The 14,515-nt window shown below is 38.7% G+C and overlaps 1 protein-coding gene across 9 annotated transcripts in view; it reads left to right on the forward strand.

Moving 5' to 3' along the window:
- LOC128258397 (adenylyl cyclase 78C) overlaps nucleotides 1-14,200 on the forward strand; it is a 36,279-nt gene extending 22,079 nt beyond the window's left edge. For 8 of the 9 annotated variants that reach the window (XM_052989984.1, XM_052989985.1, XM_052989986.1 and 5 more), the window contains 21 exons: nucleotides 55-355; nucleotides 935-1,239; nucleotides 1,918-2,059; nucleotides 2,194-2,375; nucleotides 2,450-2,651; nucleotides 3,349-3,482; nucleotides 3,561-3,650; nucleotides 4,169-4,330; nucleotides 5,886-6,022; nucleotides 7,346-7,486; nucleotides 8,049-8,595; nucleotides 9,131-9,226; nucleotides 9,286-9,425; nucleotides 9,553-9,707; nucleotides 10,396-11,174; nucleotides 11,244-11,339; nucleotides 11,700-11,880; nucleotides 11,955-12,358; nucleotides 12,417-12,645; nucleotides 12,704-12,849; nucleotides 13,406-14,200. In XM_052989984.1, coding sequence (XP_052845944.1) covers nucleotides 55-355; nucleotides 935-1,239; nucleotides 1,918-2,059; nucleotides 2,194-2,375; nucleotides 2,450-2,651; nucleotides 3,349-3,482; nucleotides 3,561-3,650; nucleotides 4,169-4,330; nucleotides 5,886-6,022; nucleotides 7,346-7,486; nucleotides 8,049-8,595; nucleotides 9,131-9,226; nucleotides 9,286-9,425; nucleotides 9,553-9,707; nucleotides 10,396-11,174; nucleotides 11,244-11,339; nucleotides 11,700-11,880; nucleotides 11,955-12,358; nucleotides 12,417-12,645; nucleotides 12,704-12,849; nucleotides 13,406-13,519 — 4,683 coding nt within the window. In that variant the 3' untranslated portion in view covers nucleotides 13,520-14,200. The remainder of the gene's footprint in view (nucleotides 1-54; nucleotides 356-934; nucleotides 1,240-1,917; nucleotides 2,060-2,193; nucleotides 2,376-2,449; nucleotides 2,652-3,348; nucleotides 3,483-3,560; nucleotides 3,651-4,168; nucleotides 4,331-5,885; nucleotides 6,023-7,345; nucleotides 7,487-8,048; nucleotides 8,596-9,130; nucleotides 9,227-9,285; nucleotides 9,426-9,552; nucleotides 9,708-10,395; nucleotides 11,175-11,243; nucleotides 11,340-11,699; nucleotides 11,881-11,954; nucleotides 12,359-12,416; nucleotides 12,646-12,703; nucleotides 12,850-13,405) is intronic. The other variant, XM_052989989.1, reaches the window with a different exon arrangement.
- The last annotated feature ends 315 nt before the right edge of the window (nucleotides 14,201-14,515 follow it).

Consider the following 14,515-nt stretch of genomic DNA (forward strand, 5'->3'; position numbering starts at 1 on the left):
TATGTGTGGCCACGCACTCAGGACTAATTAAAGCCAAGCTAAAACCCAAAACAGCAGGATGCAGCCACCACCAATGCCACAACGATAGCCACTCCGGACATGTCGAAAATACCCCGACTTCCCGGCGACGGTGCCCAAATGGAGGACACTGGCGACCTGCCGCCATCGCTGCGTGCCTCCACCACATCAATTTTGTCCAATTTGCGCAAGAAACAGCAGGGCGGCCCTCTGCGCGGGGGCGTGGCCAAGCAGACGCCACTGCGGGTGCAGTCCGTCCGGATTGTGGAGGCCAAGCGGGCCTACGGACCCAAGCGCCGCACGGAAAGCTGCAGCATCTTTGGCAACAGCAATTTCGGTAAGCGGGGATTTCCAATCCCGGAAAGAGAGATTGGGTGCTTGGGCGATGGACACCTCTCAAGCTCTGAATATAAAGACGATTCCAATAATCCGCATTGCTACATATGGTATATCACATAAATTTATGACCATTCGATTTTAGCCTACTAGCATCAACAGGAAGCAAAAAGGAGAATAAAAAAATGCTTTACATTCAAAATGATTTTTATATATTAAAAATTTTTGTGGCACATTAAAATGATAAAGGAATGTGTTTTTACCTTTAAATACGTGCAAAAATTTAAAATAAAACAAAAACTATTAATAATCTTAATATTATTAAGGCGACATAAAAATGAATGTTGCTATATAATTATAAAGCCTGCCGTTGAAAACTTTCCGGTGTATTTGTATTTAAAGCTTCTTAAATGGGGTTCTAAACTTAAAAAAAAAACGTTTTGGAATGAAATCTTTTTTAACAGAATACTAATTTATATTCGTTGAATTTTTGTCATCGATGTCAAAACTTTTTTATCAGAGTTATTTTATGTATAATGGTTATAAATGTTCCTTAATATTTTTCAATGTTTATTCAAAGAACACGATCTGGAATCGGGAAACTCCCTAGCCAGCATTGCTGGTCAACCGCAGCGGCCGTTAAACAACGAGATGTATTCCGCCTTCAAAAGTGGCAACGTGGTCAAAGGCATCCTATGTCCCTCGTTGACCAACTCCTTTAAACAGAGTTCCCTGGAGCGGTCCTACCTGACCTACACGCATCGCCAGCGCCAGAAGTCCCTAATTATTGTAAACGTGGTGGATTTTGTGCTGAAGATTGTCTTGGCTTTCGTCTGGATAATGCGAAGGAGTGAACTGGGTCCATTTGATAGCGAAGACGGAACGGTGAGTGCAACTATCTTTTGAGTAAATTATTTATCTTTTAAAAAGCTATGTTGTTAATTAACTCTGTTTAAATTGATTAAGTTCACCAGTTAATAGTCAGTTTTATACCAATTTAACATTTTAAATATTATGAGAAATAATATACACATCACTTCGTTTAACATTTACAATTTTACTAATGGACTCTGGGAATTTCCTTTATTACCCATAAATATGTCAGGTTAAAACAAGTTAGTTATCTGTGTATTTATTACATTTTTCCTATACCTATTATAAGAAAATGAAATTCATTTAATTTTTTAAAAATGATTACACAACAATCCCTTGATGGGAATATATTTTTAATTAACTCTTAATCTAGTTATTAAATCGAAGCAGTTGTATTATATTGTTCAAACACTTTTATATTTTTATTAAAATCTATTGAAGATATAGACATATAAACAAAATTATACAATACGCAGTTTATTGGCTTATAATCACGTCTTAGTATACTGTTTCAACGCTATCTGTTATATTACAAAATAATTATATTTATGTGGGGCTTAGATGTTCTTTGAATGAAGAGAAGTTTTATTATTGAATTAAGTTCCTGCGAAACCGTAAATTAATCTAAAAGTTTATTGGCTTACTCAAGGAAACAGGTCGACACCCCTAATTTTCTCGATATCCTTGCAGAGCATGGCGACGGCCATCACTTGGTCGGTTTGCTGTGGGATTGCCAACATGGCCATCTGCTTTTTGGGCTACTGGCGCTGCTTTGCCAACAACTATTTGCACTGGGCCGCGGTCTGCACATGGGTGCTCTTCAACATCCAGGGTGAGTGTCGTGAGGTCGTAAATCATGCGTCACCTGCACGGACCGTCAAAATGGCAAATCCTTTTTCGGTCCCTGGCGGGATGAGTCGTAAATGTGGGTACATCATAGCACCGATTTTCTCTCTGCTGGCACAGGATTCGTTGGTCAGGGCGTTGGATTCGCCGATCGCGAGTACCTGGTGTGGTACATCCTCTTCGTCATCTTTGTGCCGTATGCGATGCTGCCCCTGCCCCTCAAATGGTGCGTTGTGGGCGGGACCATTACGGCCAGCTGTCACCTGGCCGTGATTACCATCATCAAACTGCAGCACGGCGAGGTAATTGGCCTGCGACCGAAATCGTTTTGTGACTTTTGCCTAAATTCCGGGATCTATGCACCATATATCCGCAGGCCACCATCAACGCCGAGTGCGTTCTGTTCCAGATCTTTGCCAACTTCATTCTGTATACGGCCATCAACGTGGCTGGTATGTACACCAAGTATCTCACGGATCGTGGTCAACGGCTAGCCTTCATCGAAACCCACAAGGCCATGGAGCACAAGAAGGAGTCGGAGAAGGAGCTGCAACGCACCCAAAAACTTTTAGATTCAAGTGAGTGAAAATTGCAAGAAGGTCATACAAATGTTTTAATCACAAGTGTTATTAAAATGTTGTTTTCTTGGAAATATATATATATATTTTGATATTCTAAACATATGATTAATTATAGTTTAATCTTCAAAATCATTTTTAAGTGATTATAATCTGCGTTTAAAAATTGCTTGTCCTTTTGTTTTAAATGGGCTTAAAAATGTGCACTTGTTGTGAAAGTAGAAAAAAGTATATAAACATTTTAAAATATGTTTCAGAACAACTTTAAAGATGCTTTTATAAATATATTTTGATGAAAATGATAGGTCTTACTACTTTTTTGGTAGTCATCATTTTTTTTAATTACCAAGACCTGTTGTATACATTTATGGCTATACAAAGCAAACTGCTTAATATTATCACGATTCCTTTCAAAATTTTATGGCTGTTTGTTTAAGTGGAAACTACAAATGCGCAAATTCCCCTTGTAATACGTTGTTAGCTCTGTTGAGGGACTTCTAAGTGGCATTTCTCTGTAAAGGGCAGGTAGAAGAAACCCCCGCCCTTTTTGGTAATTTCGCGTTGCCTGACAACTGCAGGCCGACGGAGGTTCCTTTTGCCTCCAGTTCACCGGTCCTTGAGTGAATATATATTGCCTTCGGTTCGTGTTCAAGTTGTTGCTAACCCCACACCGCGGAATTTCGCTCCCTTTTCGCAGTTCTGCCCAACATCGTGAACAATCAAATTCGCAGCGAAATGTACAAGGGCACGGATCCCACGGTGGAGACGCAATTCAACAAATTATACGTTTATCCCATGGACAATGTGAGCATTTTGTTCGCCGACATAAAGGTAGGTGTACAAAAAAATAGCCTGAGAGGCTTATAGTGTGAATTCGGACACCTTTAACCTCTTTTGCTTGGCCCTCAGGGTTTCACCGAGTTGGCCAGCAAAACTTCGGCCCAGCAGCTGGTGAAAATCTTAAATGACCTGTTCGCTCGATTCGATCGCATTGCAGAAGTAAGTTGCAAAACAAGAATAAATTTGCCCCTTCAAAAATACAAATTTATTGGCATTCTTTTGTAAAATTTAAAAAATTTGTAACAAAAAAGTATAGACAATAATCTGTATCCTATGATAACTTTGATTTCTGCGCAGACTATAGTAAAATTAAGTTTTTCTTGTTTTCTTAATAAAGAAAGTTTCATAAGATATAATTATTTCTGAATTATGATATTAATTATTTGTATTCCTCACATTGTAAAGATTAAAAAAACTAAAAATATATATACATTCTTTGTCAAAACCATTGTTAATAATATAAACTTTACAGCAAAGAGCATTGCTGGTTTTAAATAGGCCAACTTATATTGATTTTTGTTAAATATATAATTTAGGCATAAGTTTTTTCAAAGTTAAAATTTAAAATATAGCCAACCGAATAGTTTACTGTGCGTTGTCCCGCATTGGGTAAATGTTTCATTGAGCGATTTTCCCCATGATTTTCACCCTATCCCCCGTTTTTCCGCCCCTTTAAGGACAACCACTGTCTGCGTGTAAAGCTGCTGGGCGATTGTTACTACTGTGTGTCGCAGTTCGAGAGCGACAACTGGAAGACGCGACCGGATCACGCTGTGTGCAGCGTGGAAACTGGCCTGCACATGATAAAGGCCATTAAGGATGTGCGCCTGCACACGCACGTAAGTGGAATCGAATCGAATCGAATCGAAACGAACACGCGAACACGATGATATGTGGCCCTTGAACATTTATTTAAAGTTTGTTAAATACAACCTGGCCAAGTGAAAAGGGGTATTGTAATTCAAAACGTAGCATACATTTCAGGGCAGCTGTTGAATAATTTTAAATGAGTTCTGTTAAGTGCATAGATAAACCAAAACCAGTGATAAGCTTAACAGTCAATTAAAAATTATAGTTTCTTTCTATAAATTTAAATATATAAAATAACATTCAATTACAGACTATTAATATTGAATAAAAAAAATCAAAGAAATTACAATTAAATCTAAACAAAGTTTCAGAATAGGTTTGTCTAAAAAAATATGAATTCAGTGAGCAGCCAAACATATGAGCGATTTAAACAAAAAAATATAATATAATATATACGTCGTTTTAAAATTGAAACTCGTGTTCAAAGAAAAATAAAATTATAATATGTTCAAGTAGCATGCCTCTATTGAGTTCCATTTAAATAAAATCAGTCTGACATCAGTTGAGGTTGTTTGGCCTTTTTTCTGTTAGTGCTGGACATTTGAAATATTTAATACCCAGTTTTCAGTTTCCATCTGTTTGGCCTTCTTTTATTTGCGAGGTTTTCCTTTATTTTTTATTGCACAATCCAGTGCCCCGTTTTGGACATTTGGCCAGTGGCACTAGTATATGTATATATTTTATAGGAGCAGTAGAGCGCCATAGAGCAGAGCCAGTGGACGTGTTGACAATTCATTTGTATGCAAATCTCAACAGAGCAAAAGGCAACGACAACGGTCGGCCGAAAAGCAGCAGCGAGACTTAAATTTTCATACGACAGAGTGCCACTGGAGTTTAATTGATTTTTTTTTTTTTGTGCGGGGAGAGCTTGGGGCATGCCGCAGAAAAACGGTGGGAATCTCGTATTCGTTAACGGGAATTTATGCCGCCTGCAGTCGCATAATTGGGCCGGCGACTTAATTGCTGCGGCAGTTTGACGATTGACTGGCCAACTCACTCTACCAACCGACTGACAGTTAAATAACAATTTTGGTGGGCAAGGTAGGGAAAGGTACTATATTTAAATAAGATAGGGTATTTGTGAATTGCACAAAAAACAGATTAATAGTGATCGTTTCTAAAGATAGAACAACCGTATTCAATCCCAGCCATTTTATTACAGATTCAATAAAATGTATACAATTTAAAATGTTTTTAAACTTCTGACCATATAAAAAATGCAAAAAAAAAATGTTTAATAATAAATCGTATTTTAATATTTTTTTATAAAATATGTACAACTAAATATAGCAAAAACACAGCCTGAACACACAAAATTCCCAATATACCCATGAAATTACAACTTTTTGAAGAAAAGATTAGTGAGGAGGTAATTAGAAGTAACTGGGGGAAAACCACTACAATACTTTTTTTTACATTAAAGCTAACCTTTTCCTTAGTGTAATTAGTGAACACTTTCCATTGCTGGATGAAAAATCCCGCTGTGCTGTGCATATTTTAAGAACTGCGCTTGGCAAATTGCAGGTGGACCTCAATATGCGCATCGGCATCCACAGTGGTTCGGTGATGTGCGGCGTACTGGGCAACAAGAAATGGCATTTCGACGTCTGGTCTAATGATGTTATCATTGCAAATCACATGGAATCCGGCGGTATTCCCGGGTAAGTAAGCCAGTCACGTAGAACTCCGCTCGAAAGGGCCAACTACACACCTGCGTGTGAGTGCAATCGTAATGAGTTGACAATATTGGGGGCCCACAGGCAGAGGATAGTCCTGAATTTCTGTCACGATTATATCCTTTATATAGCAGCTCATTACTCATTAGAAAAGGAATTGCATACATAAATGGTTCCGGCAATAAACAACCAGTAATTTAAGGGCCAAATCATTAAGGAGCTTAGTTAGTTAGCCACAACTTCTACTTAATAATTCTGTATAATAGAGTGTTATCTACACTTCAAAATATTCCAAGGTGGCACTGACATTAATTCGGTTTTGAAATCGCTTATAAAATTTACCAAAAGAAAGTATGTAAACTAGAAGGTCATCTTTACATCGGATTTCCTGACTCAATAAATATTGTTGCATACTTTGAGACAAGTTCATAAGTGAAGCCGCAGAAATTAAAACCCTTTAATTTAAAATATTAAATATGTTTTTAAAAATTATTTTAAAAATATTTAAATTAACATTTTGTCTCAGAGTAAATTTAATAAAAGATGATTTAAAATAATTAAACAAATTGGTCGGACATTGGGTCCCTCAAGTCATTTTGACATACCTATATTTTTTTGATTAGCATATTTTGTTTTTTGTTATATGTAGCATACCTTTGTTATTTTAAATTAAATTGTAAAACTATTCGTAAACCGAATAACTTTCACTTTGGTGGTAAAACTCAGCCTGGCCACAGTTTTAATTGGCCAATTTGCGGATCCAGGGGCTCAGCTCCGGCCCTTTATTTTGCTCCTGCTCCTGTGCAGCTCACAACAATTGCTTGGCAATTTTGCAAGCTTGGCGTGTTTAGACACAAGAAACCAAATAATAGAAAGTACCAGCACAGCAGCAATGGGAAATGGAGAAAATCCGAGCGACCGCAGAACCCGAAACAAAATGAAAAGCCCCAGAAATGAAAAGCTCAATTTAATGCAAAATGCTTTGATGTAATGGTGGCCTGGGCGGCAACCAGAAACCATCAGCAATTGGAGCAGGAGTATGAGCATTATAGAGCTCCAAGAAGCCCAGTGGAGACCCAATTATGATGGGCCCACCGCCCAAACGAAAACACAAAGAGCTGGGCGGGAAAAATGGGAAATAAAATGGTCGGTGGTTTTGGGCTTGGAATCTCCACGCACAATCATAGAAAACGTATGCAAATATTTGAATTTAATTTTCGCCAACTACATTTCCGAACTTCCAACTCAAGTCTGGCCCATTGCTAATACTCTCACCTCTGAATCTGTGTTTCCATCTTCCTCCCGCAGAAGAGTTCACATTTCGGAGGCGACGCTCAAGTGCCTGAACGATGCCTACGAGGTGGAACCGGGAAATGGCGGCAGTCGGGACAATCACCTCAAAATGCTGAACGTCAAGACCTTTCTCATCAAGCGGACCGAGCCATTGAGGTAAGTGAAAACTACACGCGGAGAAAAATGTTCAAACAGTTATTTTGTTAAAGAAATTTTATTAAGCAAAACTTTTTTCAAAAAAGAAGAAACGAATTTGTTTATATAACTGTGGGTTTTTTATATTTTAAACAAATTACTTAAAAGTTATTTCCATTTTTAAGCTTTCCAATTTTATTTAAGCATGTTGTTGAAACATTTCTTTGTTCCCAGAAAATAAAAAGAAAATACTCTTAAATACCAAAAACATAGATTAACATTACAAATTGTGTTGTACAAATGTGATATTATTTATTTTTAAAATTTCGTTAACAAACCAAACAAAAAATTGTAAAAAAAATATAATTTATTTGAATAAATGTTTTTAAATTTAGTCTTTCTTATTGCACTTTAAGCTTGCAAATTTTATATTGAATTATTAATTTTAGCTTTAACTACATTCAACACTACTTTGTAAGTTTTATGAGAAAGTACCTGTGGTTTTTATAAAACTCTTTTGTAAGTGTATTCAAATATAAATCCGAAATTTGCTAACCCGTCACTTGTTTTGCCACGCCCCCAGACCCAAACGTCGTTTTGGCACGCGCAGCAGCGCCCATTTAGCGGGAAGTGTGGCCACCGCCCCCTCGGCCACGCCCACCGCTCTGCCCAAATCCATCTCGGCCAGCGGCAGCGGCAGCATTGGCGGTGTGACCACGACGGGCGGCGATGGAGCCAGCATCGACGGACGGAGTCTGGAGTACGCGGCCACCATCGCCGTGCCTGCCCAGCAGCCAGCGCAACTTCTTCAGCAGCAGCAGAAGAAGAATATATCCCTGAACTCCCTTCCCAATGTCGTCGAGGGCGTGGCCATGGACAACAGAAAAATGAGGAATGGCTGCGGCGGAATTGGAGGAGCAGGTGGTGCCGGTGGAACCGGGACAGGTCCCCCAGGGATGTCCACTGTGTCCTCGCCGACGGCCATGATGTCCGCACCGCTGGAGGTGCAACTGCGGCCCAGGAACGGAGCCACCAGCGTCCAAAACCTGGCGGAAGCCATCGACGCCAAGGGCCTGATCATGGAGGATGAGTCAACCACCGACTGGATACCCGAGATTCCATTCAAAAACGTAAGTACATTTAAAAAGTTCCTTTTCTAAAATTGGCATTACATATTTAACTTAACTAGAACGCAATAGAAACCATTTTAAATTTAATATATTATACACTAATTAAAATGTTTAAATATTAAATCTTGCAATTTGATATGCAATAAGCATTGTATTTAATATTAGGAATAAATTATTAATTTAAATATTAAATATACAATTTTTAATTCGATAGTCAAATATTTATTTTTACTATTCCATTAGTGTACTGTTTTTATTTTGAATTGTTCACGTTTTTTATCTGTATGTTACCTTTCTGTTCTATAAAATTCGCTTTAGATTGTTATTATTTAAGTATTTATTAAGCTCGGTAAATTTTTTATAAAAAAACCTCTTTGTCTATTAAAATTTATAAAATTATATATAAATTATCTAAATTTATAACTTTATTAAAAATTTAATTATTTGCTAGGAACGATTTATTGAACAGTATCCTTATATTATACTAATTTTGACATTCCACCTTCCAATCAATTTATACTCTGACCCTTCGCAGCTTAACAGCCCTGAAGAAGGACTGAATCGTGCGGACTCTATTCTCGTCGATACCAAAGAAGATCACAGAGTGTCGGTGGCAGTTCTAGATGAAGAGGTAATATATCTAATCCTGCTCATTAGCTCCTTTTTATAATTAGCGATACCCAAATCCAGATCGACGAGTTCATCGAGCAAAACATCCAAATCAATTCGAATAAGGAAATCCGACGCGAGTACTTAAATCCCTGGACCCTGAAGTTCAAAGACAAGAGTCAGGAGCAGAAATTCTGCCAGTTGCGAGAGGATATGTTCCGGTGCGTATGCCAGCCTGCTAATGGAACGCAAACAAAGGGCAGGACTCTCTTAATTAATGAACTGATTGCTAATTGATTTTTGCCTCCTGCCATTCCCTTTGCCTCGTCCCCTCCCCTCTCTATTCAGATCTAATATGCTGTGTGTGTTTGTCATCTGGATATTTATGGTGCTGTGCCAGGTTATCATCATTCCGCGATGCACGCGCCTCATTATTTGTCTCTCGGTGGGCACCATTGTCCTAACCTTCTGCTGCGTTTTGGTCATGGCCGAGGAGTTCCCAGGTGAGCATCTCATGGGTTATTGGGTTATGGAAAGGATAGTTAAAAAAAGCGGCATATTTTGAAAACAAAACAAGAAGGAAAACTATGTTCGATGGCGAACAAAAAAGATTTGGCGCCATCTGGCGGTAAGGTACATTTTGCTAGCATTTGGCGCCATCTGGCGGTAAGGTACATTTTGCTAGCATTTAAAATCATTTACCAAGCAAAAAAAAAATTTTTTTAAAGCTTGTAAAATAATTGTTAGATTTTTAAATATGTTTGTGTGTTGATAAACATTTAAAGATTAAATATATCCTACAGGGTACAACAGAAAACTTTTAAATCCCTTGTAATGATAGCTAAAATAATTCTAAAAAATTTTTGTTATAGAATTTCCTTAAATATTTTTATGCCAAAATAACATATCCCAAAAACTTCACCGCTAAATTTATATTTACATTGTCCGTATTTATTTTATTCGTGAAATAAATCTAAAAGACAGCTATTATATTGTGTTGATGTCTTACCTTATCTTTTGCAAATGTAATAATGTAATTTTGATATTTTGGCCTAACTTCTATACATTTGTAAATCTTATACAGCAATATAAATATTCTAAAAATACATTTTTGTTATCCTACAACCTAAAGTCTAAAACATATGTTATAAAAAATCTTAAACTGTAAATATTCTATTATTTGTACCCTAGGACTGCCCCGCTGCCTCAAGACTAACTCGGCGAAACTGGTACATCAACGACAGCGTCGCACTCTGTTCATTTGCGGTGTCATCGTGTCCATGTGCATGCTGAGTGCCATCGGACTGGTCCTGTGCCCCTCGTCCACGTACATAGGCACCGTGGACGAGCACTCCCGGTTCCTGCGGATGACTTCGCTGTACAGCAACACCTCATTGGAGAGGGAGAAGGAGTACAAGCTGAATGTCTACCTGTCGGCCACCATCCATCATAATATCACCATAAGTACGCCGACGAGTGGGGCAGCTGCCTCCCTGGTGGACATTACGAGTGGGCCCTCCGATGAGCTGGTGCGGAGTACTCTGGTCAATGCGCTCAGTATGAACTTGACGCCTCCTCTGGATCACTTTGAGCAATCCCATCGACCGTATACACTGACCTCCAGCGGACACAGTGTGTCCTTGAGCAACCTAAGCTATGGCGATTCCGCGGGAGTGCGAAGTTCAACGGATCTGGAGGGGGACTGTGCTCATCCGGAGTATCTGGTGTTCACCTGGGTGCTATGCCTCGTCTCCCTGGCCACTGCCTTAAAGCTGTACTATCTGGTCAAGGCTCTGATGGCCCTGGGCATGGTGGCCTTTTACACAGCGCTGATCATACTCAAGTTTAGCTCGGGTGAGAGCTTCAGTTTGGGTGATCTTTCCAGACTGGGCATGCCCTTGGGTGTCCAGATGTTGATACTGCTAATCTCGTTCCTGGTGATGGTCTGCTACCATGCGCGGCTGGTGGAGGTAAGAGAAACACGGGAGAAATTCTGCCAATTCGACCTCTGAGCCCATTACTCATCTCGATTCCCACAGGTAACCTCCCGTTTGGACTTCATATGGAAGGAACAGGCCGAGCGTGAACTGACCAACATGAAATCCAATCGTGCGCTTAATGACACATTAATTAAGGTAAGAGATTTGGCCAACAAAACACTGAGAGAAATGTGGTTAAAACAATTGGGGAAGTGATTAAATAATAACAAATGTTTGTTAAGTGCTACAGAAACCACTACAAATATTATGTAAAATAATTATGTAAAAAAATGGACCATCGTTTATCGAAATTTATTTATCGATACATACATTATTGTATAGCAGTTTATGAGTGATTTTAGAACCTAATGATTACTGTGCCAACAGCACCCCCTAAGCTAATTAAATGAATATCCAAAAACGTTAATTTTTGTTTCTTTAGTTCGCATTTTCTCTCAGTGCACCTGCTCGCATTCCCGCTACCCGTTTGTCATTAATTAAACTGTTTGCTTGCAGAACATCCTGCCGGACCACGTGGCCACCTACTACCTGTCCGACGAGCACACGGACGAGCTTTACTCCAAGATGCACAACCTGTGCGGCGTAATGTTCGCCTCTATTCCAAACTTCCAGGACTTCTACTCCGAGGACATCGACAATGGCAAGGCCTGCATTCGGATCCTGAACGAGATTATCTGTAAGTTGATTGATTAGGCCCTAATCCCCGATACCATCTGTCTAATGATGCCGCCAATACACAAATCAAACCAGGTGACTTTGATGAATTGCTGGAGGAGCCGCGTTTTGCGTCAGTGGAGAAAATCAAAACCGTGGGTGCCACCTACATGGCAGCGGCGGGCTTGAATCACGAGCACCTGAGACTTCGCGGCGAGACCTCCGAGGACAGCGTGTGTGACCTGGTGGAGTTCGCCTTCGCCATGAAGCAGAAGCTGGAGGAGATCAATGGGGATGCCTTCAACAATTTCCAGCTGCGCGTGGGCATCTGCAGTGGTCCGTTGGTCAGTGGAGTGATTGGAGCGAGGAAGCCCGTCTACGACATCTGGGGCAATACGGTGAATGTTGCCTCGAGAATGGATTCCACGGGCGAGAACTGGCGTGTCCAGGTGCCGGAGAATACGGCGGAGTTGCTCTGCTCTCGGGGTTACACTTGTGTGGTAAGTTGTCTATGATTATCCATCTTTAGTATTAGTAAAATATGTATTTAATCCCCAGAAACGAGGTGAAATCGCAGTGAAGGGCAAGGGCATGATGACCACCTTTTACGTTCATCCCAAGGGCATTACGGAGAGCCAACTGATATCGCCAGTTCGCTTGCCGGCTGGCATTCCACTGGCCCAAACCCCCAACCTCCAGCGACAGACCTCCCATCATGGATCCTTCAGCGCCGTGGTTTTCGGCATGCTGCAGGCCAGCAAGCGCAGCACGGCCATCGCAGGAACGCGTAAGCTTCAGTCAGCACAGCAACCACTCCAGATGCTAACCCTTCTTTATACTTTTAGCCACGGGCACCCCCTCGCCGCAAATCCGTCGGGGCCATCGGGGAAGCACCTTCAGCTCGGTGCGGTTATCCCAGAAGTCCACCACGGTCAATCCAGTGCGCCGAAATACAACCCGCGTACGGGGACGTTCCTATCGCCAGAAAAAGGTATGAAAATGCCATTTTCTATTAAACTTTAAAAACTTGCTACGAAAACAACTAATTTCCATATACAACCTAGTTTTTCACGGCTTAAATTTGTATTCATTTGTTCTATTATTTGTTTTAAGCATTTTATTTTATTACCTTTGTTTTAAAAAGTATATTGCATGTTAAGAGAAAACTAGAAGTTTCTTGTTATTTAGTAAAATATTTTCTATGCGTTGAAATTTATTTAAATCCTAAAAATAATTTTAAAATCTATTAACATCAAAAATGAAACTTTAAATAACATATTAATCTGAAAATAAACTTCAGATAGTATGAAAGTATAAGTATTCAATACTAAAAAATATAACCACTATACTAAACTAAACAATTTAATTTCTATACTGAATAGTCTATAACTGCTGTCTAAAGTTATATTTTATTATTTTGTGCACATTAGTTTGAAATGCCTGTAAAAAAAGTTTTTTTTCCGTTGGGTGACCTTCTTATCAAATCGAAAAATATTTTTTAAAATTAAAAACAAGTATATAATGTTGTTTTTTATTTAAATTTTCAGAGTTCCTCCAACAATTCGATTGCCACCCAGGCCAGCTCCAGCTATATGCCATCGTTTCGAAGGATCGATCAGATCGAGACGACCATATCGAAGAGCCACAACGATGCGTTATAGCCGACTACACGCACTCGCTGGGTGTAAGTCGATCTCAAGCAAATAAATTGTCTGATGAATTTATTTTTGGAACGATTTTATGCAGTACGATATGCTTAACAATGCAAAAAATGCTGGCTTAACCTTAAGATTGAATAGTGGAGATCGGCACTGAAGCTACTTAGTAGAATTTTTAAATCACAATCCTTGAACTTGTAGATCAAATATATGTAATTCTTGCGTTATCTCAGCACAATTCTAGTCGTTAATCTTAAGAATTAATGTTTGTATGTGCGTGTGTTGAAATCTATTCAGAGAAGGACATTTTGATCTTCCCACAGACCCTACCTAACGAAATGCCAATGAACCTACTAACTTTGTTCAATTCTACCAAAATATTTACCAATCGTAGGGTAAATTTGTAGTATTAGTAGTCAATTTAAAAAGCCATTAATGAAAAAGAAAATCAAATATTCGTTGTACAAATCTTTTATTCTTAAAAAAAACCGTATGTGTAAATAGACTAAGTGAAACATATTTTACGAATATCTATATGTAAAAAGACGGACGTGTGTTACTAAAATGCGAAATTGATTATGGAAAATAAATTATATTATTATAGCCAAAAAACTTTAAGCACATAAATTGTAGTTACATAAACATATACAAATAAATGTGATCAATAAAACCGATTAACATTTACAGGAGTTTTTCTATAGTTTACTTATCTAGACTAACTTAAATCAATAAAACCTAAGTGACTAAACCAGCTGACTGAAAATCCTAATTTTTAGCTATTTATGTCTATGGGGAAATACTGGGTAATTTTGAGATCGAAAATTCGCGCAAAGTCAAAAATAATAACTTGACCAATTGTCTTTAATAAAAAAATATTCTTAAATTCGAATTTATTCATTTTATTAAAAAATAAAATAAGAATAACCAGTGAAACCCAAATGTCTACCAAAATTAAAGACTCCTTGAACAACCACAAAAGTGCGGGAAGTGTAAAAAATA

The sequence above is a fragment of the Drosophila gunungcola genome, assembly GCF_025200985.1.
Source record: "Drosophila gunungcola strain Sukarami chromosome 3L unlocalized genomic scaffold, Dgunungcola_SK_2 000003F, whole genome shotgun sequence".
NCBI classification, from domain to species: Eukaryota; Metazoa; Arthropoda; class Insecta; order Diptera; family Drosophilidae; genus Drosophila; species Drosophila gunungcola.